General features: G+C 43.3%; 4 protein-coding genes across 6 annotated transcripts in view; 2 read left to right on the top strand and 2 right to left on the bottom strand.

The window, feature by feature from the left end:
* The window catches only part of LOC109468543 (mitogen-activated protein kinase 1-like), a 13,361-nt gene extending 8,748 nt beyond the window's left edge, over nt 1–4,613 (top strand). Inside the window, exons 7-12 of the mRNA XM_019766786.1 lie at nt 155–191; nt 444–515; nt 1,089–1,247; nt 1,977–2,086; nt 3,201–3,319; nt 4,349–4,613. Of these exons, the coding sequence (XP_019622345.1) occupies nt 155–191; nt 444–515; nt 1,089–1,247; nt 1,977–2,086; nt 3,201–3,314 (492 nt within the window). The 3' untranslated portion in view covers nt 3,315–3,319; nt 4,349–4,613. The remainder of the gene's footprint in view (nt 1–154; nt 192–443; nt 516–1,088; nt 1,248–1,976; nt 2,087–3,200; nt 3,320–4,348) is intronic.
* Nucleotides 4,614–8,442: 3,829 nt separating this feature from the next.
* Nucleotides 8,443–11,469, bottom strand: LOC109468546. Its single transcript, XM_019766787.1, has 2 exons — nt 9,547–11,469; nt 8,443–8,507 (listed from the first exon to the last, which is right to left on the bottom strand). The coding sequence occupies exons 1-2, from the start codon at nt 11,456–11,458 to the stop codon at nt 8,443–8,445; spliced, it is 1,977 nt and encodes a 658-aa protein (XP_019622346.1). The 5' UTR covers nt 11,459–11,469.
* Nucleotides 11,470–13,012: 1,543 nt separating this feature from the next.
* Nucleotides 13,013–21,768, top strand: LOC109468862 (replication factor C subunit 5-like). Of its 3 annotated transcripts, none has more exons than XM_019767230.1 (13): nt 13,013–13,154; nt 13,739–13,803; nt 14,313–14,449; nt 16,000–16,079; nt 16,529–16,602; nt 17,318–17,414; nt 18,055–18,117; nt 18,626–18,707; nt 19,139–19,268; nt 20,073–20,150; nt 20,536–20,590; nt 21,256–21,363; nt 21,489–21,768. In XM_019767230.1, the coding sequence occupies exons 1-12, from the start codon at nt 13,120–13,122 to the stop codon at nt 21,347–21,349; spliced, it is 990 nt and encodes a 329-aa protein (XP_019622789.1). In that variant the 5' UTR covers nt 13,013–13,119; the 3' UTR covers nt 21,350–21,363; nt 21,489–21,768. The 3 variants fall into 3 exon arrangements, with proteins under 3 accessions (XP_019622789.1, XP_019622790.1, XP_019622788.1); XM_019767231.1 differs by lacking the exon at nt 21,489–21,768 and adding an exon at nt 21,435–21,463; XM_019767229.1 differs by lacking the exon at nt 21,489–21,768 and having other exon boundaries at nt 21,256–21,445.
* Nucleotides 21,769–23,134: 1,366 nt separating this feature from the next.
* On the bottom strand, nt 23,135–25,521 carry LOC109468839. The gene is made up of 4 exons (XM_019767181.1): nt 25,378–25,521; nt 24,928–25,205; nt 24,332–24,428; nt 23,135–24,199 (listed from the first exon to the last, which is right to left on the bottom strand). The coding sequence occupies exons 1-4, from the start codon at nt 25,497–25,499 to the stop codon at nt 23,215–23,217; spliced, it is 1,482 nt and encodes a 493-aa protein (XP_019622740.1). The 5' UTR covers nt 25,500–25,521; the 3' UTR covers nt 23,135–23,214.
* Between the last annotated feature and the right edge of the window lie 1,241 nt (nt 25,522–26,762).

A 26,762-nucleotide genomic window follows, 5' to 3' on the forward strand; every position in this document is an offset into this window, starting at 1 on the left:
CACACACACAACACACACACACTGTGACACACACACACACACACACACACACACACAGGCACACAGACACACACACACACACACACACAGACATGCTCAACTCTAAAGGGTACACCAAGTCCAGTATCACACACACAGACACACACACAGACAGACACACATGCTCAACTCTAAGGGGTACACCAAGTCCAGTAATATATCCTTTCTGTTACAATAATGTCACACACACACATGCACATGCACAGTGACACACACTCACACACACATACACGCACACACTCACACACAAATAAAAACACAACATTTTGATTTATGATAAACATTTATATTCATATACTTCAAGATATGGGCAATAGTGTTGTTATGATAAATGCTGTATTGTTGTTGTTATTGTTATTGTTGTCGTGTTGTTGTTGTTGTTGTTTCCTTAACGTTTGTTCCAGTTGACATCTGGTCGGTTGGCTGTATCCTTGCTGAGATGCTGAACAACAGGCCCATCTTCCCAGGCAAACACTGTATCCTTCACATGGATGTTCTTTTACATCAGTTAAGTTCAGTTATTCCTCAGTGCAGTACTCAATTAGGTTTACATATGTAAAGATGTTTAATGTATAGTAGTGTACAACATATTCTTAACATCTTAATGTCAGAAAAAAAATTGTTAGAGTACTTTTCTTTAGAAATGAAACATCATTATTTTTTGCTGACATTCTTCTTATTTTATCTTATATGGTGCACCAAAAACATTTTTTGTTCACCCAATTATTACGCTGGATGCACCAGTGCACCTATTCTCAAAAATGAATTTCTAGCCCTGCATCAGTTGAGTTCTTCCATGGTGCAGTACTAAATTAATCCAACAGGAGGCTCTGGTGCACATGAAGATTTGGACTTCAATTTGGTATAAGGGTGCCAAATTTCCGTAAAACAAAGAAGTGAAAAAGAAGCTGAATTTCTAATCTATCTATTATGAGAACAACCCTGAGTCTTGTTGTCAGGGATGTCAGAATTTCTGTGAAACAAAGAACTGATGAAAGAATCTGAATTTTTTATCTGTCACAAGAACAACCCTGACTCTAGACCTCCAGATCTGGATCAGATCAGCCATATTTTAGGTGTGGTGGGATCCCCGAGCGCGGAGGATCTCAGCTGGATCATCAACGACAAGGCTCGCAGCTATCTCCAGTCTCTACCCTACAAGGCCAAGGTTCCATGGAACAGGATCTTCCCTAAAGCAGACTCACATGGTGAGAGATTCATATCCTAACCCTAATCCTACACACCACCCTAACCCTACCTAACCCTAACCCAAACCCTAGCCCTACCTTACCCCAACCCTACCCTAACCCTAACCCAACCCTACAAGGCCAAGGTTCTATGGAACAGGATCTTCCCTAAAGCAGACTCACACGGTGAAAGCTTTGTATCATTTACAGGATGACTGTAGTGGAGTTTAGAAACAGCAAGGAAAAGTTTGGGAACAGCAAGGTAAACATTGGGAATAGCCAAAAAATGCTTAGGAACAGCAGAGAGAAGTTTAGGAACAGCAAGGACAACATTTAGACAGCAAGGTCATGAGTGCGCGGCTCGGAACTAAGAGTCCCGGGTTCGAGTCCTGACATGCCACCGATCTTGTGCCCTTGGGAAAGGCACTTTACACGACTTTCCTCACTTAGCTCAGGTGTAAATGAGCATTGTCCTGGCATGTATTTGTCCCCTGTGTTGGTGGCGGCATTAATATAAGTTGAAAAAACTTGAGTGTGTCGTCACCACGTCTGGTGATTACATGTTGGAATAATAAAAAAAAAAAGAAAAAAAGGTCATCATTAGAGACAGTATGAAAAATATTGGAGTTAGGGTTCAGAACTGTTAAAGTCATTAGGAACAGCAAGAAAAGAAAAGCAGTATGGGTAAGGGGCTGAAGTATGCCATCTCTGTTTTGTTGCTGACGCAAAATTTTCTCTTTTTTTTTCCAGCTCTGAATCTCCTGGACAGAATGTTGACCTTCAACCCCCACAAGCGCATCACAGTGGAAGAAGCGCTCGCTCACGAGTATCTGTCGCAGTACTACGATCCTGACGACGAGGTTTGTTTGTTTGTTTAAAGTTAAAACTTTTACACCCAACACAAAAAGTTCTCTCACCTAGAGCTTTTGACCAGTCACTCTGGTCTTCCTCAGTAGACTGACCCAGTGAAGCTTGTCACGTGGCTTCTTTGAAGTGTGATGTTAACACTGGGTCAAAGGTATCTGGTAGACGATGTCGACCCCCGTCGCAGTTCAAGGAAGGGTGATGTTTGTTTGTTTGCTCACGAGTATCTGTCGCAGTATTTTGACCCAGACAATGAGGTTTGTTTCTTACAACATACTGAAGCAGGGCTCGAAATACTGGGTGCATGTACACCTTAGTGCACCCAAAATATCAAATGTATAATAGTATACAGGATATTCTTGGCATTTAAGTATCAGAAAAATAATAAAATCTTTCTTGTAGTACTTGTATGAGGTTTTGAAGTTACCTCCCATTTCATATTCAAGCTCAGAAGAGGAGCAGTAAGATCTGTAATTATGTTTTGTTTCATATGGTGTACCCCAAAAAAATTTTGTGCACCTAATTTTGTAGGTTGGATGCACCAGTGCACCTATTCCCAAAAATGAATTTCAAGTCCTGTGAAGGCAACACAAATGTGTTTCATCAGTTCTCAGTCAGTTTAAAGTTCAGTAACAGACAAAGCTGGAAACAGAGAATTTGGAAGGAAAACTTGAATCCGAGTATATTAAATCCTTGTAACTCTGTGCACCGAGGTACAGACTTTCTCCTTAGAACTGTGCCTGAGCACGGTTCTGGATAAGTGTGGACTATCAAGAACTTTGCCTGAGCATGGTTGTGGATAAAGCAAGGTTCTGGATATGTGTGGATAATCCAGAACTGTGCCTGAGCATGGTTCTGGATAAAGCATGGTTCTGGATATGTGTGGATAATCCAGAACCGTGCCTGAGCATGGTTCTGGACAAAGCATGGTTCTGGATATGCGTGGACTATCCAGAACAGGCCTGAGCATGGTTCTGGATAAAGCACAGTAACGCAAATATAACTTTACTTGTTGTCCTGCTCTAATCAGTCTTTTTTCCCAGTACCAGCCCTGATGAATGTCTTGTTTCTCCCCAGCAGCTCTGATCGATGTCTGTTTTCTCCCCACAGCCGGTGGCCTCAGAGCCCTTCAAGTTTGATACAGAGCTGGACGATCTGCCTAAGGAGAAGTTGAAAGAAATGATCTGGGAGGAGACAAAGTTTTTCAGCCACCAAAATAAGTGAGACAGGTGGGAGCTGGCTTGTTTGTTTGTTTTAGCCATTGTATGTAATGCTCGAATTAGCCTGCTTTTCATTGAGGTAATGAATTTCAGAGATCAGGGTAAGACAAAATAAAAACAGACAGGTTACATGATTAATTTTAAGTCCTATCAAATCCATAAACATAGTCATACAAAGTCCATGTACATACATGTATACTGTAATTCACTTTATGTTCACGGTAGCAAAAGTTCACAGTCTGAGAAAAATGGACATGTTCACAGATCTATATATTCACGGTGGCGACAGGTGCAGGAAAAAGAAGTGAGAGTGAAAACAGTGAACATAAAAGTACCATGAAAAAAATCAGGAATTACAGTATCCTTACACATTCAGGGTTTAAAAAAAAAACAAGTTAGGCACCGTTTCCATAGACAAACAAGTAATAAAAAAATCATTGGTCATTACTTTGGGGACAGAAGTAGTGTTTTGGGTGGCTGCCGTTTGTGTGTTTGTCTGTTTTGTGTCCGGACAGAATAGGTTAAGAGCACATGGTTAGAACATTGATACAAGAGGTGAAAGGTTGTCTCCTTGGCAACAAAAATGTCCGAGAACCAAAGTATAAAATTTGAGAGTAAGTCCACACCAATTTAATTTCTTGGTTAACGGATTCAACCACTTCATTTTTTCCTGATTTGAAAATAAAAATTCAGAATCAACTACAAGATGCTCATAGTTTTGCCCTGAACAGTTAAAAACAGTCCTTTTCTTCCTAGTTACAGTTACATGTATTCCATCTTTCAATGCAATAGTATCATTAAAAGATCAAAATTCATTGTTGAGATTTTGAACCAGCCTGGTGTGTTGACTTCATGGCTCCTATCGTACCATTTTGGGCCATAATACGATGCCTAGGCCTGTTTTTATTTTTATTTATTTTTTGCCCGCCCGCTCCATTATTTTTCTACAAAAATCCGTTAACCAGGAAATTAAATTGGTGTGGCCTAAAACTCGGATGTACAAAAACTGAACCCTGTTTGTTTCTTCTTGTTCCACAGGACTTAGAGCTGAAGACTGTCCACAGCAGCATTTTCCCCTTCCCCCCACCCCCCTCCCGCAAATATGCCATTGTACATGGAGCAACTTTACATACTTGTGACTCGATATTGTGGCTATCCCTCCAACTTAACGCTGTTGGAAAAATAACAGAAACAGTCGAATTCTGTACATGGTCAGACCGAGATGTGGGGTACGCTCTCACTAGACAGCTACAGGGCTCAAAATACCTTCTGCATATGCAGGTTAGTACAGGTAAAACTGTGCAGGTATTTCTGATGTCTACCTGCACCTAACCTGCACTGGTCCATGTACTGGGTACATGCAGGTTAGTGCAGGTAAAATTGGAGCTGTGCAGGTATTTCTGATGTCTACCTGTACCTAACGTGCACTCAGGTCTATGTACTGGGTATATGCAGGTTAGTGCAGGTAAAATTGGAGCTGTGCAGGTATTTCTGATGTCTACCTGCACCTAACCTGCACTGGTCCATGTACTGAGTATATGCAGGTTAGTGCAGGTAAAATTGGAGCTGTGCAGGTATTTCTGATGTCTACCTGCACCTAACCTGTACTGGTCCATGTACTGGGTATATGCATGTTAGTGCAGGTAAAGTTGGAGCTGTGCAGGTATTTCTGATGTCTGCCTGCACCTAACCTGCACTGGTCCATGTACTGGGTATATGCAGGTTAGTACAGGTAAAACTGGAGGTATTTCTGATGTCTATCTGCACCTAACCTGCACTGGTCCATGTACTGGGTATATGCAGGTTAGTGCAGGTAAAATTGGAGCTGTGCAGGTATTTCTGATGTCTATCTGCACCTAACCTGCACTGGTCCATGTACTGGGCATATGCAGGTTAGTGCAGGTAAAACTGGAGCTGTGCAGGTATTTCTGACGTCTACCTGCACCTAACCTGCACTGGTCCACAATAAACCAACCTGCATCCTCCAAATTTCAATTGGTACTACAAAAGATCATCTTTAAAACATTATTTTTGATGGACGAAAAGGAAAATATTAACTTCAGAGTCAGGTCGTTTAAAATATCTCCTGTGGAATGTATTTCGAGCCCTGCTGTTTCGTTATAAGTCAGTTTTAGAGAGGAAAGAATCTGTGAGGGAAGTTTTTGAGCGGTGAGGAGAAAGATTGTACAGCTTATTGGGAACTGAAATGCGGTGATTCAGAGCTATGAGTAGGTATATCTAGCAGATAGAGACTATTTAAATTGTATAATGTCGTAAGAGAGAGGGGAACTATAATAATTGGATGATTGTTTTAGCGCTTACTTTATATGAAGAAATGTCGGCTCTTGTAAACCTGGGCCACATCCAGGAGTCAGTTTAAATAAGGGAAGTGGGTTTAAGTCTCTTTGGAGAGAACAAAGGGCAAATATTTTTTTTTTTTGTCGTCTTTAAAAGCTTGCGAACATTTCCAAGGCAGCCAGAGTTTGAAGAACAGGAATTTACCATAGAATAATGCTTCTTTTTTTTTTTTAAATTGATGTTGAGGAGTAAGTGTACTGCTACAGACAGGTGTACTTGTACATACAGTTTTGGGTGTGGACAGACTTACAGGCTAGAAGGGGGAGGGGGGCGCATCTTCACACTTCAGATGTCCATGTTTGTTAAACTGTCAAAGAAGCCTTGTCACGGCACTGGGGGTTTGGAGAATCTCATCATCTTAACAAAAAAAGCTGTATAACTCTCCAGAACTTGGCTGAAAAGGTTGAGTGAGTTTTCAGCGACCAGTAAAAATGTATGGCTAAATGTGATGTCGACCTCCCAATGCCCAGTGTCCTTCCTAGTCTAAACTTTCCAGCATTCACTCTGGACTGTCCAAGCAGATGCTACGGTGGCAAAGTAGTATCCAGTCGGCCAAGCATTGTCCGGTATCCTGCAATTGGTTGCTGGACACTGCTTGGCAGTTTGGATAACTTCCTTGCCACCGTAGGATCTGCTTTGAGATCGGACCTGAGCCAGGCTTTGAAGAGTCTGTCTGGGCACGGTCTTGATATGTTTCTGTTCCTTGTTAAATTGTGTCTTGTAAAACTTCATGATGGGGAGGGGGGCTACATGGAAGCTGTTTCGTACACTGTGAAGGCAACTGTGAAAGATTGGGTCTGCAGGGTTTAAGCACAGCACTGGAAAGTTCTGCATTACAAAAAAAGAAGAAAGTTTTGATTTTTATTTTCCATTCTTTTGGAGGTGGCAAATTTGTACCGATCGTTCTTAGGTTTGCAGAGGTGAAAAAGTCTCAGAATAAGTCTAGTAGTGGACGAAGAGAATTTATACAGAGAGTAGCATGATTGTCCAGTACAATTAACGTCCATAGCAGGCTTGACATGTCAGGCTTTTCTGGGGCTTGTAATGTGCTTTCTTTCTGATGGTTCGTATTTCTGTTGTGGGCTTATTCTGTAGAAGAGAAGACCTACAAGAATCCCAATACTGAAAACTGATATGAGTCCCATAGCTTACGATATTCCAGTCTGGCCATCTGGACGGCCATAGAGGGTCCAGCTTGCCTGCACAGGCCAATAATGTCCCCTTTGCCGATTAATTTTCTACTATTTATTCAGCCTGCAAAGGAGTCTGGTGGAGACTACTCCTTTATGCCCGTGATCCATGATATGCTACCATAAAGAATTACACATAACAAACCCAGAACATCCCGACAATTCAAGCCTGCTAGGAGACAGTAAACTGGTGTATGAAACTTCATGTGGGTTGTACATGTATATGTAGGGCTTCCATCATGGTGCCATGAATGTTCAGGAAAATACTTTTCCTGGAAGAAAAGAAAAAAAGGAATCTGAAGTGACCCTCCTACTGTGTAGATAGGTCTGCTGACATCTAAACGTTCTTCTGCAGTCTGTCACAAAAACAGCCCCTCTGTTTTTCTGTGTATCAAATTAGACCACGCAGCATTAAGCCTTTACTGGCCTATATATTATTTTTGTTTTAATCCGAAGGCCCCATTTTTGTTCAGGTGGACGAAAAATGAGAAAGACAAAACACCTGCAGACTTGATGTTCAGACAAACTTTAGCAACGTTTATTCCTCAGTTGGATTTTACAGAAGAAATACATTTAAGGCCACACCAAGGCATTTCTTAGGTTCCCATGTACATGTACATTTGAAAATTAGCAAAACATTTATTCATTTTTTCAATGTGAAAAAAAGGAGGAAAACTTGAAACTGGTCATTCCCTGACACTGTCCACCAAGGTACAGACTTTCTCTCAGACTGTGTTTTCATGTTCATCTTCCAAGAGCCAAGAAATTAACTTGGTGTGGCCCTTTAAGTTTGGGGAGACACTGGGAATGTGGAAAGTCTAGTGAAATTTGAAGGCAAATATGTCTTTGGTGAGGAAAGTGAATGTCGAAGTAACTCTCTTAGTAAAAAAAAAAAAGATCTAGCAAGAAGTCTTGACAGTTGTAAATTTCAAGCTTCGTTTAAACACAACACAAGAAGGGAATGGTGAGTTACTTTCCTGTGTTGGAACACAGATTGAACTCTATAACTATGGATTCTGACAACACAGATGAGCTTTCATTGGAAGGAGTCTTGATCTCAGGCTTAACCCTTGTCCTGCAGAGCACAACAATTTGTTCTGCATGTATAGTACAATCTACATGTATATGACACCCTGTATAGGTACGATTTGGGGGCATTTCTTGTGCAACGCATCACACCGCAGCAAAACACAATGAATGCGGAAGTAACTATGCCACTGCAGGGCAAAAATTTTTTTTGGGTCTATGATCTAATTAAGACATGAAATTATTGAAAAATATTGTGCCAGGAATGCCAGCAGGACAAGGGTTAAGAGTTACTCCCAGTGTCTCTCCACCTGAAGACTGACCAGTCGTTTATTCTCTGCACACCTGTCCTGTTCTTGTCATTCCAGCTTAACCCTGGCCTCCGTAGCAGGCTTATAGAACTGGGGGTTTGGTGGTCTTCGGCTGTTTTCTGATTAGCCCAGAACGGGGGTAATTCAATCAGGCCGGCTATGTTGTCTATATGCAATCAGAAAATAGCACATAAAAGACCCTGAAGACCCCCAAACCCCCAGTTTTTGGCATGCTATGGAGGCTAGTTTAACCCTTCCCCTGCAGCTGTAGCCTGGAACCAGGGCACATCTGGTGCCACAGGGCTCCCTCAGCTGGGGGAGGGTTAACTTATCCTCATGTTGCTGTTAGTCCGAGACTAAGGAAATGTATTAGAACAGAAGTGTAGGCATTTATTTACCTACACCTGAAAGAAAGAAAAAAAAAGGAATTCGACTACTATATGTACGAGAGTATTTTACATAGCACATATTTTTAAGTTACAAATGAAGAAATTTGCTTGTTAAAGCTAATGATAATAATGATGATGATAATTTTTGTTGTGGTAAATCTGGTGATGATGAATTATTAAGTTTTGTACACAAGTCGTCTATGTACCTACATTAGTGCTGTAATCAGAAGGTGAGAAAAGTGTTATAAAAAAGCAATCAGTACAGAAAATTGAATCTGGGTAGTGCAGAAACGGTTTGTATTGTTCTAAGTTGTTATTATGAGATCAGGCGATATCATTCAACCCTGTCCGCCATTTTCGGGTCATTTTTTGTCCTTGATGTATAATAAAGGGATCGTATAAAATAGGACGTGTCCAGACTTGTGTGTGTGTGTTTTTGGTCACCACCTTCTTAATACTGTAGGTGATGCCTAAAAGATATATATTAAAGCGAACATTTAGCAATAGAAAGCCATCACATGTCACCAGTTGTCAGACAATATAGCTGCTACCCTGGTTTACATTAATCTCCAAGCAGATCCCTTTCGATGGCAAGACAGTATCCATTAGCCAGAGGATCGAGTTTGCACGGCCACCAAACTAGCCTCCATAGCATGCCAAAAACTGGGGGTTTGGGGGGTCGTCACGGTCTTTGATAGCCTGGGTGCCAAACCCATAGCACACTGGACACAAAGTATCTCAGTGAGCCTGGGAGATATTTTGTCCAGTGTGCCACCGGTCTGGCACCCAAGCTAGGTCTTTGGGATCTTTTATGTGCTATTTTCTGATTGCATATAGACAGCATAGCCTGCCTGGTTGAATTAGCACCGTTTTTTTAGAACTGGGCTAATCAGAAAACAGCCGAAGACCACCAAAGCCCCCGTTCTATAGCTATAAGCCTGCTACGGAGGCTAGTGCCGTACCATGTTGGTACAGTGTGTTTGCCTCTGCTGCAATCTGCTCAACGTGCGCATTTTGCTGCCGGTACAAGCCAGCGACTGACGGTTGTGTTTGGTTGGCATCTGTCGCACTGTAAGTTGCTGCCTCAGCCAAATCAGCGCTACTCGTGTGCTCATTTGTGAGATCACTAGTACTAGTACAAGTGTTCGGTACCGTCCCTCCTCGCTGATACAGTGCGTTTGCCGCGGCTATGCCGTAAGGCATTTCCAGATCTTCCTCGCCAATTTCGGTATCTCCGCTCTCAAAAGCAGATGGTTCGGGTAGTTCTTCTGACACGGCTGTATTTACAGGCTCGGCTGCAGTTTCCTCGTCGCCCGGTAGAGGGGGCGGCGCTGCTGAGGCGTACTCGTCAGCGTCAGCGTTCTCGTAGTGGTGAACCTGAGCTTCTGTAGTACCGATCGTGTCCGCTGGGGGCGCTCCTGCCACGCGGTGTAGGCTGTACTGCGTGGCTCCCAGTTTCATCGCCGCCCATAGTTCAGTTCCTCTCAGATGTGCGAATGGAGAGGCATTTTCTTCCGGCTTAGGCAGGGGGTGGAGCGGTATGGCCTGTGCCCCCGCGCGTAACGTCGCACCGGCAGTGGTGGCGGCGTTTTCACCGCTCCTTCCTCGCTTTCTCCAACGAAGCACCGCCGCAGGAAAGAACAGCACCAGCATGGCGACAATTACAGCGGCAATGAACAAGGGGGTGGGCTTTGCTTGCGAGTCTGAGTTGTTGCTTCCATCATCACAGAAGTCCGGGCGAAACGGCGTTGAACTTGTCCCGTTGAAACAGCAGGGTTGGTTTGTGGAACCCGCACAGGCGTCCCTGCCGTTTTTACCGCCCTGTGGAGGCGAAGAGTCCTCGGGCGGGGGCGCCGCGGTTGTTTCCCGTTCGTGCCCGCCCCCTGCCGGCCGGTCGATGCACAGCAGCATGTCGATGCGGCCGGTCGTGTTGGTGCCCGGGACGCCCCGCACGCACGTGTACAGCCCGGAGTCTGCCGCCGTGAAGCTAGGAATCGTGAGCGTTTTGCCGGCGGGGACCCGGTGTCGCCCTCTCGGGGTGACCCAGAAGAAGTGATCCAACCGCATGTGCACGGGAACCTGGGGCAGAATGATGTGGTGGCCGTCAGGGACGTAGAAGATGTTGGGAGCGACGCCGAAGTGCTCGTGCCGTCTCTTGATGAAGAAAAACTTTCCTGCGAACTCGCGAACGCCTTCGGTTGTGACGGCGTAACTCTGCATCACGGGCCATCGGGGCCTGTTCTCTAAGTAAGTCACGTCAGTCCGGCTGGAGTTTTCATCCTCGGGACAGCGCAGAGGGTTTCCCTGGAGCCGGTAGGAGGCGGGCGGGCGGAGAGAGGCGATGTCTCCGGGAATGCGGCTGATGTTGTTCACAGTCAGCGCAACTAACGAGAGCCGCTCGCTGGGGATCAGGCGGACGGCCTGCGCGGGGACTGCCGCCAGTCGGTTCCCGGAAAGTTCCAGGAACTGCAGACCCGCCAGCCCGTGGAAGGCGCGCGGCGAGACCGCGGAAATGAGGTTGTTGGAGAGGATGAGATCCGAGAGCGCGGCGAGGGTCGAGAACGTGAAGTCGCGAAGGGAGACGACCCAGTTCCTGTCCAAATCCAGCACCAGCAAGTCCCGCAGAGGCTGGAAGGTTTGCGGGGATAAGTTGTTCACCCTGTTATCGTCGATAAGCAGGTACCGGATGTGCGGGGCCGAGCTAAAGCCGGAGCCGAGGCGGGAAATCCTGTTGTGAGACAGGCGGACGGTGTGCGCGTCTGACGCGATGGCGTTGGTCGGGACGTGCGTCAGGTTGCGCCCCGTGAAGTCAACGGACCTGCCGACAGCGGTGGTCAGCACAGTCAGCAGGACAAGGGGAGCCACGGAGTTCATCTTGCGCCGTGTCCGGATACTGGGCAGACAACAACAAAATATAAACAAACAAACAAACGAGAAATAAAATATAAAACAAAGTTTGTCGATAAGGTAGAAGACTACCCTGGATGCCAGAACTCGTTTTTCGGGCGGCAAGAGCCCTTCGCCCGCCGGTCTAAATTACCGCTACGGGGGAGTCTAGCGCGGGGGGAGTTTGGCCGCCCTCCAATCAGTTGGAGGACCGATATATACTCCTCTGCGGGCGAGGATTCTGGCTGCCGAAAAAAAAGGTTGGCGGCCTGTAAACTTGGCTGGCACCCAGCGTAGCAGAAGACAGAAGAACGTCCCGGTTATACCGGCAGATACAGATATATGATTAGAGTACGATTACGGATTAGCCTGGCAGCCAGACCACCACAGGCTCCCCGGTATCTCTACGGTGTTGAGACTACTGCACGCCCGCCAGCCCGGGTCCATTAGCACGCGTTGGTTATTTTTACGGGGTCGGTTTCAATTACCGTAGTGAGTTCTACAGGGTCAGGGCGACAATAACTAAAAAGGCGACAGAAAAGATGCAGCATGTCGAACTCATCTACAAGTTATTTTACCTACCGATTATACAGGATTGGACTGTTTCTCTGTTGCGCCGTGCCGTCTTATCTGATAGAAAATAGCCGTTTTTGTCAATATAGCATGCAGACATTATAATGTCCTTGTGGATATATTATTAAGATGTATGTCCGAACAGGAAGCAGACGGTCCGCGGTTGCCATTGGCCAAAAAAGATCGCCCCGGGTGTTATTTTGTCCCAGTTTGTTGAATTGTCTGTCATGAAATTGCGAATAGAACATTTGTTCTAATGAAATCTAAATGTATCTAGGCCAATTGGACATGTACACGTGTCCAAGTGGCTAACTGTATACCGCTAATAGATTTTAATTTGGCCCCAATATGTCTGCTTTGTATAAATATTGTTTGTTGTATTGTATTTCCTTTCATGATTAAAAAAAAAAAAAACGAAAAAAACACGTGTTTTGAAAGACGGTCGAAGAAGGGACCGTAGAAACCTTGATTTTCAACAATAATCAAAAAAACAGTTTTGTTTCATGTTTCTCTGATGAATGCAACTAAGCTTTTTTTTTTTTTTTTGAGGAAGAAAGTTCAGAACATCTACGAAAATATTAATCTCCAAACAGATTTTTTGGTGGGGGTAAGACAGTATCAAATTGGCCAGTCTGTCGATGGGGAAATGGTTACAGACTGGCCAATTTGATCGATGAAAATCGAAGATATTTTATTTCATTTTTTGAAAATGCACCAAGACATTACACTGACTCTCAAGGCAGCAAAGCTGATATTAGAGAGTCAACATATGAACAAATCAACAAATCGAACATAAACGTCTCTTCTGATAAAACCGTGACAACCGTTTTAAAAAGCCAAAATTCCTCACGGAATTTTCAACCGAAATCGTGTCATTTGACGTCCTTGGGCACACCAATATAGCCAAGACAAGCCAAAGCTCTACGCGACCTATAAACTCCGGTGTAAGACCGCAATGCGAAACTCCGGTGCGAGAGCCCAGAAAGGTCAGGGGTCAACTTCAGAGATTTGGCGCCAAAATCGCAGTGTCTGAGATATTTGCCCAGTTTTTTGACCGATAAAACCCCACAGAAACCATGACGACCGGAGGGGAACATCGCAACCTGCCCTGGTGAGAACTGTGCTCTAGTCAAGCTCGTTTATTTGTGTTTTCTGCGTTAGCAAGAGGCTACAGACGAGAAATTTGTGCGTCGTAAAGTTACGGTGTGGGAGGGGGGCAGGTTGACAAACATACTTTTAAATATGTTTTGCACAACAATTGTACAAGGTATAAAGTACTGCATAGCATGTATGGTACAACTATATAACAAACATACTTATATGTCAGTTTATATAGGTAACGGAGAAGAAGAAAAAGAAAATAGATTTGTCAAAAGAATTTATTTGCTTGGGCAAGACACGCAGTTCACAGTCAGAAAGTCGTCTTCTATAAGTTCTCAGAGCATCCGTCTAGTTTTATTTTCTTCAGTAAGATTTACAACAAATTGAGTGTTTCTAGAGTGTTCACTGACCATGCCTCTTTGTTTGTTTGTTTGTTTGTTGACGTGCCTGAATTGCAGGGTGAAGTACCTACTAGTACCTTGTTTGTTGACACCAGTTCCCCCCCCCCCCGTGTGTTGCACGGTTGAGAAGTACCTTCCCTGTTTGTTTGTTTGTTTGTTTGTTGACACCAATTTTTCCCCGTGTGTGTTTCAGGGTTGAGAAGTACCGACCCAAGGAGATGACAGAACTAATCTCTCATCAGGACATCATCAGTACAAGTACGGTAGTCTGGTTTATGGTTAGCCTGGCTCCAGGGCTAGCCTGGGTGCCAGACTGTTGCCAGGGTCAGCATACAGGCTAGCTCCTCGGCTCCAGGGCTAGCCTGGGTGCCAGACTGTTGCCAGGGCAAGTATACAGGCTAGCTTCCCGGCTCCAGGGCTAGCCTGGGTGCCAGACTGTTGCCAGGGCCAGTATACAGGCCAGCTCCTCGGCTCCAGGGCTAGCCTGGGTTCCAGTCTGCTTCCTCATCTGAAAAACTCTTAGTTCAGCTCTAGAGAGGATTCTCATACCAGTAATATATTTCCCATCATAAGACAGGGTTGGAAAATAACTGTGTGCACATGCAAGGTAGTGGATGCTACCAGAAATGTCTGACTGTTTCCAAAATCATGTCCAGTTGTTTGAGTAGTATTTTGTTCGATATCTAATTACCCGGATGTCTAACCTTCATTGACATGTAGTTCTAAGTTGATGCTGCTGATTTGCCCCGTTGCCATGCCGACCCCAGTCCAGCGTTTCCTAGACGAGGACCGCCTGCCCCACCTGCTGTTCTACGGCCCGCCGGGGACCGGCAAGACCTCCACCATCCTGGCCTGCGCGCGCCGCCTGTACGCCGACCGGGAGTTCAACTCCATGGTGCTGGAGGTGAGGTCATAGTTCAGAGGTCATGGTGATGGAGGTTAAATGGTCATAGTTCAGAGGTCATGGTGATGGAGGTTAAATGGTCCATCCCATAAGGTAGCAGTACACAGTTTCCGGCCTATGGGCATTTCTATAGTTAAGAACCCAGAGGTGACCTACTTCGACGCGGTGAAAAATATAGTTGGGTGCAAAAGTAACTTACAGGAGTTGAATATGTTGAGTTCAAGGTATAATGTACAAAATATGTGAAAAGGGGCTAGAGTTTGTCGGCTCGTTCACTCGTGACGCAATCTTTTAAAAGCGCTATGCGGAAGGTCACGGAATTGCAGCAAACGCACTGCACTAGGCAGTGACAGTATCAAGGCGCGAATCTACGCTGACCGAACGAACATGAAAATTCAACTTTTACAGTCTCAAACCTGACGTATTCCGCTACCATTCACCGCAGTATCCGCCTCGCTGGCGTACACACAAGAATCTCTACCCCTTTCTCTAGTATTGTGCAGCACTACTTTCTGCCGGACTACTTTTGACTACGGGGTTCGCCCATAAATACTGTGTACTGCTACCATAATCCTGTACAAATAGAATTGAACCCTCCCCGCTAAAAAAATATAAATCATTTCTTACAACTACAGTTTACTTCTTTTCCAAACCTTGTACACAGTCACAGTTTTAGAGACTTGCAAGCGGCCCAGTTACATTTATTAATCTAAGTACAGTACACTGTAACTTAAAAATGCACACTGCAGCACTGGCAACTGCAATTTATTTGAAGAGACATCTGACATTTTCTACAAAATGAAATGTTTAATGACAGAAGTATATTGTATGACAGGGATGATGACATACATGTACTTACAAGCACAAGACAGGATTTCCACAGTCTCCTACCAAAGCCTCAGGCAGCCTTGGAGTGATAGATTGTCTCACCACAGAGTTACAAAACAGCTCGTAGGACAGCTTGGCAAGACCCAGTAGTAGGTCTGAGATTCAATGACTTAGGACATGGTCTTGGATGGTTTATAATATAAGAAAAAAGGCCAGTCCAAAATAATCTTGTAGCTTGTACTGAAAGGATTGTTTGCATGCACTATAATTTTTTTTCACTAGGTCTTTTTTATATTCATTGTGTTTTTCTCAAAAATTCCAACACACAATTAGTGTGTATGAAATATTAGTGTGTATGAAATATTAGTGTGTATGAAATATTAGTGTGTATTAGATAATAGTGTGTATTGAACATTAGTGTGTATTAGATAATAGTGTGTATTGAATATTAGTGTGTATTAGATAATAGTGTGTATTGAATATTAGTGTGTATTAGATAATAGTGTGTATTGAATATTAGTGTGTATTAGATAATAGTGTGTATTGAATATTGGTGTGTATTAAATGATATTGTGTATTCATGCTGTAGTGTGTATTCAATATACACATGTAAAAAAGGACCAATTTTACTGGTACTAAGCTCACAAAGTTTCTAATATTCTATCTTCAAATATACTACATTTTTCTTTCAACATATTGACATAGAACTTGTATGTTTCTAGCTGAATGCGTCGGACGACAGAGGAATCGGGATAGTGAGGGGACCAGTTCTGCAGTTTGCCAGCACAAGGACAATCTTTAAGTAAGTCGGACACACTTCGGCTATGTCTTTAAGTGTCACATGCAAGAACTACTTTCAAGACGTAGTTTTAACTCCACATGAAAAGCCTGGGATGTACAGCTCATATCAGTAGTATGTATATATTCATGTACATGTATAATACATGTATATGTATGTAATGTACTGTAATGTTATGTATTTATTTTTAATTTAAGGAAATTGTAAATATTAATGCCGTTCAGGCAACATTCTATTAGCCTGGGTGCCATCCGATTTGTATAACGGCTACCCCGAAAAATTATACAAATCGGATGGCACCCAGGCTAACATTCTATATGATTGTATGTCTGCAATGTTGGTATGTTGATGAGAATTGAATTGAAGTGAGTGTAAGAAAAGAATGATATTTTTTTGTGCAAGAGTTTGTATTTTAAGAAAGAACTGCTGACGACCCGACTTTTCTGTTCCAGACGCGGGTTTAAGTTGGTGATTCTGGACGAAGCTGACGCGATGACGGGCGACGCACAAAACGCTCTGCGGAGAGGTCAGTACCCTTCAGGCCTCAACAACTGCGTTTGTGTCATGAAGGTTCATCTGTGTTGGTAGTTTAATACTTTTGGTCCAACACAAAAAAATTCACCCAGAGCTTTTGATGACCAGTTACTCTGGTCTTCCTCAGTAGACTACCCAGTGAGGCTTGTCACGTGGCTTCTTTGAAATGTGACGTCAACACTGGGTCAAAGGTATCTGGTAGACGATGTCATTTCTGCCTTGTGTGTGTGGGTAAGGGGGCGAAGTCTGCCACCTCTGACTGCCCTGTGGGTAAGGGGGTGAAGTCCGCCATCTCTGACTGCCCTGTGGGTAAGGGGGTGAAGTCTGCCATCTCTGACTGCCTTGTGTATGTGGGTAAGGGGGTGAAGTCTGCCATCTCTGACTGCCTTGTGTGTGTGGGTAAGGGGGTGAAGTCTGCCATCTCTGCCTTGTGTGTGGGGGTAAGGGGGTGAAGTCTGCCATCTCTGACTGCCTTGTGTGTGTGGGTAAGGGGGTGAAGTCTGCCATCACTGACTGCCTTGTGTGTGTGGGTAAGGGAGTGAAGTCTGCCATCTCTGACTGCCTTGTGTGTGTGGGTAAGGGGGTGAAGTCTGCCATCTCTGCCTTGTGTGTGTGGGTAAGGGAGTGAAGTCTGCCATCTCTGACTGCCTTGTGTGTGGGTAAGGGGGTGAAGTCTGCCATCTCTGACTGCCTGTTTGTTTCTGCAGTTATGGAGAAGTTCACAGAGAACACCAGGTTCTGTCTGATCTGTAACTACCTGTCTAAGATCATCCCTGCCATCCAGTCCAGGTGCACCAGGTTCAGGTAGGCACACACCTGGAAAATTTACCTTAAAACAAAGTTACCTGTACCAGCGAAATGCCTGTAAAACACCTGAGAAAGCAGCACGTCGGCAGAACGTACTGCGCCTGCGCAGAACCCTGTATTTTCACGTTTTTCGTTGGGTTTTTGGTCAACGTTGCATCAGAATTCTGCCTGTTGCAGAGGATATTCTTTCCGACATAACATTTGGAAACTACTGTCAAAATGCTAACCTTATATGAGCGAATACAACCTTATATGAGACATTCTGCTGAAATGCTATGTAAAATACATTACGGGTTTCGCGCAGGTCACCGCGGCAAGTACAGTACGTTCTGCCGACGTGCTTGAGAAAGGTACCTGCAAAACAACCTACCTGTTAAACACCTGTGAAAACTTCCTACAGTATGTATGAACCATGTGCAATAAGTTACATGATTGTATGAAGACAATTCAAACTCTGCTACTGGGTAAATTACTTCTGGACGTTTCAAGTCATATCCTTCACATCACTAGACTGGACTTACAGAACTAACCAACACTTATACATGTCAAAAACAGATGGAAAAACTGGTTGAACATGACAAAGACTCATGTCATTGATATGTAATTCGAGTTAAAAGTTGTTGTCTGTTTTTTCCAGGTTCGGCCCACTGGGTGTGGATCAGATGCTGCCACGTCTGGACCATGTTATAGAGATGGAGAAGTGAGGAGTTCTCACATACATGTACAAACTTACAAACACCAGGATTCTGCAATAACTTAGATGTACAAACTTACAAAAGCTGACATTACCAGTATATACATGTACAAACTTACAAACAACAGAATTCTGAAAAAACTCAGACAGTGGCTTGCTGAAGATATTTCTAGACCATTTTTATGTTTACCGAAGAACGTATTGTTTTTGCTCAGTTTCTTGGTCTTCTCCAAACAGTGACCTCTGACCTGGTCAATGACTGTCTCTCACCGTGGCAACTGGTGTTAGGTTACATCATGTTGCAATTTTACAGTCGGAGGGATTTAGACTCCTGTCACCATATATGTGAATGTGGTTGAGTAATAATTAACAGAGCAGACATTATGCATTTGTGAAGGTAAACATTATGCATTTGCTTTGCAAATGTTACTTTTCTAGTTTCTACATAAGTCTTTTAGCCCTGCCAGGCTAATCTTCCAAGGTTCAAACGAACTAACAAAGGTTTTGTTTTCAGAGTTGAGGTGACAGAAGACGGGAAGAAAGCAATCCTTCAGCTGGCCAACGGAGACATGAGGAGGGTCTTGAACATCCTTCAGGTGAGAGTCTTACTTCTTAAGGTTTCTTGATGTTGAGCAGGTGGCAGAATTATAGCAACTCAAGTTTCAAGTTTATTTATTTTACCAGGGCATACCTCAGATCCGTTGATCTGTTTTTCAGATATCCCTGGGATGATGTTTCAGCATGAAAGTTCAGTAAATTACATTATGTTGGTAAATTTGTTGGTAGTTGGTAAATTACATTATGAAAAATTTAAACTGCTTCCAACTCATAAAGTTCACTCACCAGAATTTTTGGACTTCAGACAACTTTTGACCCTTTTGACATCACGTGGGAAAAATTACGTGTCCACAGCATTTGGGTCAGATAGCTGAGGAAGACTGAGTGATTCAGTAGAAAATTCAAATGTATGAGTTGGAGAACAGTTTAAATTTTTCCTTATGTGATGTTGTTGTTTGTTTTACCCCAGAGCACGTCGATGGCGCATGACGTGGTGAACGAGGACAATGTTTACCTGGTGACGGGACAGCCTCTCCGCTCTGACATCGCTAACATCGTCAACTGGATGCTAAACGAGGACTTCACCACTGCCTACAACAGTATCCTTTTACAGGTCTACCCGTGCTCCATGCAGAACATAGGGGTTTGGTGCCCATGTCCATTTCCGTAGCCCTTGGGCGACACACAGTTGTGCAATGCACTACAGCAGGGGGCTGGTCCGCTGGTAGTGCTGTGTGTTTGACCTTCCCACACTCTTTCTCATATGTGCTGAGTGCTAAGCAGAGAAATTAGTGTGTACTATTTTTAAAGTCTTTGGTATGACCCGGCCGGTTACAAAGCGAGCACTCTACCAATTGAGCTATTGCACCGGTATTTTACAGGAGTATACAGATTACTACATACAAGCTATTACCCACAAGTTTAAGAAACTTCTCACAACCAAAAAGCCAGAATCAATCTACATGTACAAACGATTACAGACAGTCAATGATACACACCAACACAACACACGCCTAGCGCATAGGGGGGGCTTCAGACTGCCAAAACCAAGAACAGCCTCAGCCAAACGAACATTTCTGTACCGTTGCACTAAATCATATAACACACTTCCACAACACATCAGACTATCCGCACCTACATCGTTTAAGAAACACATCCGGGAATGGTTGAAAACTGTGGTGGACACCTCCAAACCCTTACAATCTTGGATGTAGAAGTAACGTCGACAAAGTGTAAATATGTATTTTTAATTCTATTATAAGACCTATGGTCTCTCGGTACAACTTGCATGTTGTGTGTGTTTATTGGTACTTTAACTGTTGCAGGTGAATACTAAATGCATTCATGCATTCTTGCCAAATGTCTAGAACTAGAAAGAAAATTCTTCCTTGACGCTGCCCCAGACATTTTCCAGTTAAAGACACTGAAAGGCCTGGCACTACAAGACATCCTGACGGAGGTTCATCTGTTTGTGCACAGAAGTAAGCAAGGAGGGGTGGAAGGAAGGAAGGAAGGAGGGATGGGTGGATGGATGGATGGATGGGTGGATGGATGGATGGATGGATGGAGGGATGGATGGATGGATGGATGGATGGATGGATGGATGGATTTAAGAATGGATGGATCGGCTGATGGATGAAAATGGAAGAAAGAATGAATGGATGAATGGAAGAATGGATGGATGAATGGAAGAATGGATGGAAGAATGGATGGATGAATATGAATGAATAAAAACGAATGCCATTGGATAGATGAAGGGTTGAATAAAAATGAATGTACAGATGACCATGGATGGAATTACAAACGTGGCATGTTGATTTTTTACTGTTGCTGATGTTTGTTTGTTTGTTTGTTTGTTTACTGCAGTTGACTTCCCCATGGCCGTGAAGATGGTTCTGTTAGACAAGATGGCGGACGCAGAGTGAGTTCTGCAGAGTCTGACCTTGCAAAATTATCTTCAGCAACAAACTGTGGAATCAAAATTACCAGTCTGATACTTGAATCAAAATTACCAACCCTGTTTTTTACTATCATGAAAGTTCATCTGTGTTGGTAGTTAGTGACTGAGTGACTGGTCGAAAGCTCTAGGTGAATTTTTTTGTGTCAGACCAAAAGTCTTAACTTTAAACAACCCTGTTTTTTATTTGACCTTTTCCTCAGTTTTTACCCTAAAATGTCCAAGCACCCAGCATTGGTGAGAGCTTCCCAATTTATCCTAGACTGTTGCCTAGTTAGGTCAAACTCAAGTTACTCAGGCAACTGGATATGATTTTGGAAACAGTCAGACGTTTCAGGTAGCATCCACCACATTATACCTTTTGTCAGTGACACTGGAGAGTTGTCAGAAAAGCAGGTTTAAAAGGTAGTGGATGCTATCTGAAATGTCTGAGAGTTTCCAAAATCATATCCACTTGCATGAGTAACTGTTTTTGGCATATATTATTACCTGGATGTCTAACCTTCACTGATCTATGTTGCCTACTTACATTCTAAAGCAGCTGCAATGAGTGAATATACTAGTAGTTGTACATCAGGTTTTTTTCTTTTGGTTAATTTATACCCTGAAATGTTTTGTATATTTTGCAGGTACCGTTTGGCGGCGGGAACCAACGAGAAACTTCAGCTGAGTGCTGTCATCGCTGCTTTCCAGGTGGTGAGGAACGTGGCAGCACAGGCTTAAACAACAATTACACAACAGCATCACAACCTCAACCCAACATCCACAAAATTCAATCCAACAACCTCACAACATCCGCACAACAACCACACAACAGCAACACAACATCCACACAACTTCAACCCAACAACAACACAACCACACAGCAACACAACAACCACACAACTTCAACCCAACAGCCACACAACTTCAACCCAACAGCCACACAACTTCAACCCAACAACAGGCGTGAAATCTGCAGCATTCCGAGTCCACTACCAGTAGTTATACTGAACACGGGAAAAAAAACTTTCCTAATGACTAATGTACTTTTAAAAAAATGTATATATTAGCTATAGGACATTGCACACATTACATTTGGAAAGATTTGGAAGGGGGGTGACCAGCCATCTAAAAGGCAACATTGTGTGTTGAAAAATAGTGATATTTCAGGAAATAAACACAGTAAAGCAATGCTTGTTTTTCTCTGTAGAGTGAAGGGTAGACTATAGTCTTCAATCCTACGTTTTTTTATTTATTTATTGATCTTAAAAACGGCTTGGTGGTACCTTCAGTTTAGGACAACTGATTTCCAAGGTAGCCCAACATAAGACAGAACAAGTTACAAAGGACATACATGTAGACAATCAATTACTTAAACATAGAGATAATATTATATGAACAAAGGGTACAAGTAGTCAATCATTGGAAATTGGACATGTCAACCAAAACAAGAATTCTGAGATTTCTGACAGGAAAAGCTATCTGTCACCAAAAAGTCAAGACCATAGCATGTTCAGGACAAAAGATCCAAAAACCGGAAGTTCTGCTGCTGTACCAAGGTCATCCACCAGGAGGCCCATATCTGACCTTGACCTTCGTCTTCCTAAGACTTACCAACATACCAAATATCATCACAATCCATAAAGGCGTTCTGAAGTTATGATGACCACAAAGTTGCGGAAACACACACACACAGACAGACACACACACACTTTGTCTGATTTGTCGGTTGGTTGACTTTGACTTTATTAGGATCCACTATTAGCGTACAAACTGTAGCTATTCTTCCTGTGGTCCAGGCGAAAAAATAAAAACAGGCCTAGGCATCCTATTATGGCCCAAAATGGTAGGATAGGAGCCATGAAGTAAATACACCAGGCTGGTTCAAAATTTAAACAATGAATTTTGAACTTTTAATGATACCACTGCATTGAAAGATGGAATAACTGTAACAACTAGGAAGAAAAGGACTGTTTTCAACTCTTCAGGGCAAAATATGAGCATTTTGCAGTTGATTCAGAATTTTTTGTTTTTTTTTATGCAAATCAGAAAAAAATGAAGCGGGCAAATCCGTTAACCAAGAAATTTAATTGGTGTGGCCTAACATACATTCATATACAGTGTAGTGAATGTATTTAGTGATGCATCCATCGTCTTTCATTTAATTAGCAAAGCCATGGCAGTATGTTTTCTGTATCAGATTTCAAACACAAAGTTCTGATAATTCTTGCTATTTACAGATGTTTTAAACATATATTACACATAAATTGTAACACACATAACACAGTCATAACATGATACTATAAGATAATATTATCAAAGTATTCCAGTGTCTTTGAAATGTACATGTCCTGACAATAAAAAGTACTTACTCACAAAACTTAAGCGATATTAACTAGATTATACACAAATTTTGTATTTGGTAAAATCGGCAATGATACATTTGTACACAGAATTTAGGAAAAATATTACTCAGTTACTGGTGTGATCACATTTTGCCATCATTCCTGAGACGGCCAAGCCAGGTTTCTATTATTTCTTTCCTTCCACCAGGAGGCAAACAGTTTATCCAGATGTTAACCAGTTTTTACAGTGCATTTTGTACTTTACACGGCGCAGTCTCCACATTTCCATGTGCCATCACTGGGAGGGTTGACTGGCAGGCAGCTGACGTGAAAGATCCTCTGGCATGCCCTGCACGCCTCAATCCTTCCCAGTCCCTCCTCCTGCTTGCAGCAGCAAACCAGCGAGATTCTGCTGACCCTGGTGAAACCGACTTTCTTCCTCTGGCTGGTCAGATGAGGAAATGGTGTGAGCCTCCCTTGTTCGAAGCACTTCTTCAAATGGCTCCTCATCTTCCTGTCGTCATACGCAATGCTGCTCACGTCTCGCCCCTGTGCGATGTCCACTGCCCAGGCGATGGCAAACAGCCCACAATCAAAGACATTCTTCTGACGCTGTACCTCTGGTAGGATGATGGTCAGGACGTTCCTCTCTTGGTCGGCAAACGCGGCGTAGGTCTGGTAAAGCTGGACCTGCAGATATGTGGTCATGTCGGCGCCAATGCTGTCATACAGGCGCACCTGTCCGTCTGTGTAAGACGACAGAACCCAGTGCGCTCTTCTGTTGTGGTGGATTTGTAGCCCCTTTCCTGTCATCTTGGCAAACCCGTCCTCGCAGAGACCAACTGTAGGGGCTTCCAGGCCTTGGAGTGCCGGGTACTGGTGGTGGAGCAGCCTCTGGGCAGCCTGGATGAGGTCGTCTGTCAGCATCTCGTTGCTTGTCAGAACCGCCTTGTCACCTGCGCTCAAGTTGACAATTGACATTATTTTCATGGCTTGCTTGGTTTGGTGGCTTTCCTGGGTGTCCTCTTTTGGCAGAGACCCGGATGCCACCACCACCACTGGCGCCTTGCTGTCGGAGCAGATCGCTTGACTGCTGTCGCCTGTGCAGTTGTTTGGGGATGCAGGACGGACCGCGATGATGCGGCAGCCTCCTTTGGGGACATGAAGTTCCACTGCTGTAGCATCGGGAACATCTTTGACAGTCGGAACAAACTCAGGCTCTGCGGGGAGGTCTGCGTCCTTCATCCTGTGAGGATAGAGGTGTTTGAGTGAGTTTCTAAAAATCTTGTATGTTGAGTGTTTATCTTTAACAAATCAAGGCTATTTTAGATACATAATTACTGTGCTCAATACCATTTTTTTAAAAATGTGTTCTTACTCGAGGTTGAAGAGCAACTGCCTCTGCAGCCACAGTTTCTTCACTTTAATCTCCACCTCGACCAGGCTGTCATGAAGAGTGTCCAAGGAGTTGTTTTCTGTACCAATGTAAAGGGTTCAATTAGTGTTCTTTAATCACACATGAAATAAATTATTTACGGTAATAACAAAGCTTAATACATGTTCATATTAAAAAAAAACATGCAGAGAAGGCCAGATACTTTTTCCAGGGCCTCCCTGTAACTGAGATTATGATAATTACTATGAGCAGCAGACAATATATGATAAAATTGAACAAAGACAATAAAATTTGAAAACATATGCAGCAAAATATTTTATATTAGCTTACGCTAGATATGAATGAAAAGAAACCAACTGTTTTGAGTAAACAAAGTAAAACTCAGTGGGGCAGAGGAAACAAAGGGATTCAGGGAGGGTGGTTCTGTAGCATTATAACTGGAGTGATGGAGCAAAGATCCTGGGTTCAAGTCCATAATTTGCCAACTAGTGCAGGCACCAAGCAAGTCACTTTCCAACAAAATTAACACCCAAAAAATGATAGACTTTCTCGGTTGGTTCAACCGAGGGCTACGCTACCTGCGACTGGCACCTTCCAAAAGCCGAAGAAGGCCGTGAAGCGTTCCCACAACCCCTGGATGAAGTACTGGTCATCCTCAGACATGATGTGGTTCCGAACATCGGGAAGGGCGCTGTCGATGATCGCCATGGCGATGTTCATCAGCACCAGGAAGATTATGCAGATGTAAGTGATGAAGTAGATGGGGCCGAGGATGGGGGATGCCTCCCGCAGCTCGTAGTAGTAGAAATTTCCAAGAGTCATTTGGAACAGAGTGGAGAAGGACTTGCTGATGGTGCTGAAAAAAAAAGAAAATCATTGTCATGATAACCTAACCTGTATCATCAAATTTCAAGTCACAAGGTTTGTATCCCTACTGCAGTACTAAAACTAAGTTGAAAAATAGATATCATCCAAGTTTTCTAACTCAAAGTTTGTATTTGATACAAATAAGATCTATGTTTTCTTACCTATACTCCTTCACAATAAGGCCGAACTTGAGATAACCGTAGACGCCGAATGCTGACATGGCGAGGAAGAGGTAGACGGCGAAGGAAGCGAACTCCACCGACATCCCTCGGATCATGGACATCAGCTTGACGAGGAATGGGTTGAACCTCAGCAGCCGGAGGAACTTCATCATGTTGACAAACGTCAAGAAGGCCATGAACCAGCCGTAAACCAGGCTCACGTGTAACTTGTGCATTAATGCGTATCTGAATTGTTATGTAAATGTTCTACAACAGAATGCCGGTTTGGTTTTATTTTACTCGCCCGCTCAAACATCATCTTGCAAAAAGTCAGAGGAACAAGAAATCAAACTATTGTAGCCTAGTCTTGAGATACTTTTGCTAAAATGGCGTAAAAATATCAGTGAAAAGAAGAACAAGTAAACAACCTCCGTGTTAATATTCAAACAGCCAACTTCAAACAGCAGCTTCAGACAATCAACACAGCTCCTGTAAACACCTGTCAAGCTTTTGCTAACGCAGGCCTCTGCCTATATTACAATAAATGTTATAATTATCAAGCTGTAACAAAGCAGTTAGTACAAGTTGCGTAAGACCAGGCTGTAAGGTTTGATCCACTTTCCCTGGGACGGACCTCTACTCTTTTCTTATTAGTGTGCTGGGTTCTTTAACGTGCTCATGTCTTCTCTGAATGAGTGTAAGGTTTCGTCCTTCTATATCTAAAATCTTTCTTTGGACAGAAATGGGCTCTTTAAGTATAAATATAGAATTTTGCCAAGGTTTTCGATGTTCTGTAAATAAATGAAAATGTACAGAAGATTGATAGCTAAAGACACAGATTTTAGCCTAATACATAAGTAACATTCTCTGTAGTTACCGCTGGGTCTCCCTTTTCACTTGCCTCTCCAAAGTAACGCGCGGCAGTTGGTCCATGTCTCGACAGATGGCGCTTTAAAAAGTGTTCCTTCGTGCACGCGTGTCACACGCCTAAATGACGTCACAATGAACACGCCCATATAAGTCAGACTAATCAGGCGTTGTTTGTCACACTCCGTTGCGCAACAGCCACACAGAGCTCGGCTCTGAGAGGCACAACTGCAACAAGACGACTGAGGGCCGCTCTTCAGGCCTTAGTCCAGATATATAGAGATTGTCAACTGAAGATATTTTGACCAGCTTGGAAGGTAAGTTGTGATAAAAGTTAAGGTGTTTTCTTAAGTCAAATCACCCCTTGGTCATTACAGGACGTTGAAGGTTCGACATCCAGGTAAAACATTATGTAATATAAAATCAAAGAATAAATAAAGAAAACAAGCAGATTTTGCATTTCATAAAAATTTGGAGGCTTCAGAAAGTATCCAGTGACTGAGAATGTGAATAGAAGT

This window comes from Branchiostoma belcheri, unplaced genomic scaffold, assembly GCF_001625305.1.
Source record: "Branchiostoma belcheri isolate BF01 breed outbred unplaced genomic scaffold, Haploidv18h27 scaffold2, whole genome shotgun sequence".
Lineage (NCBI taxonomy): Eukaryota > Metazoa > Chordata > Leptocardii > Amphioxiformes > Branchiostomatidae > Branchiostoma > Branchiostoma belcheri.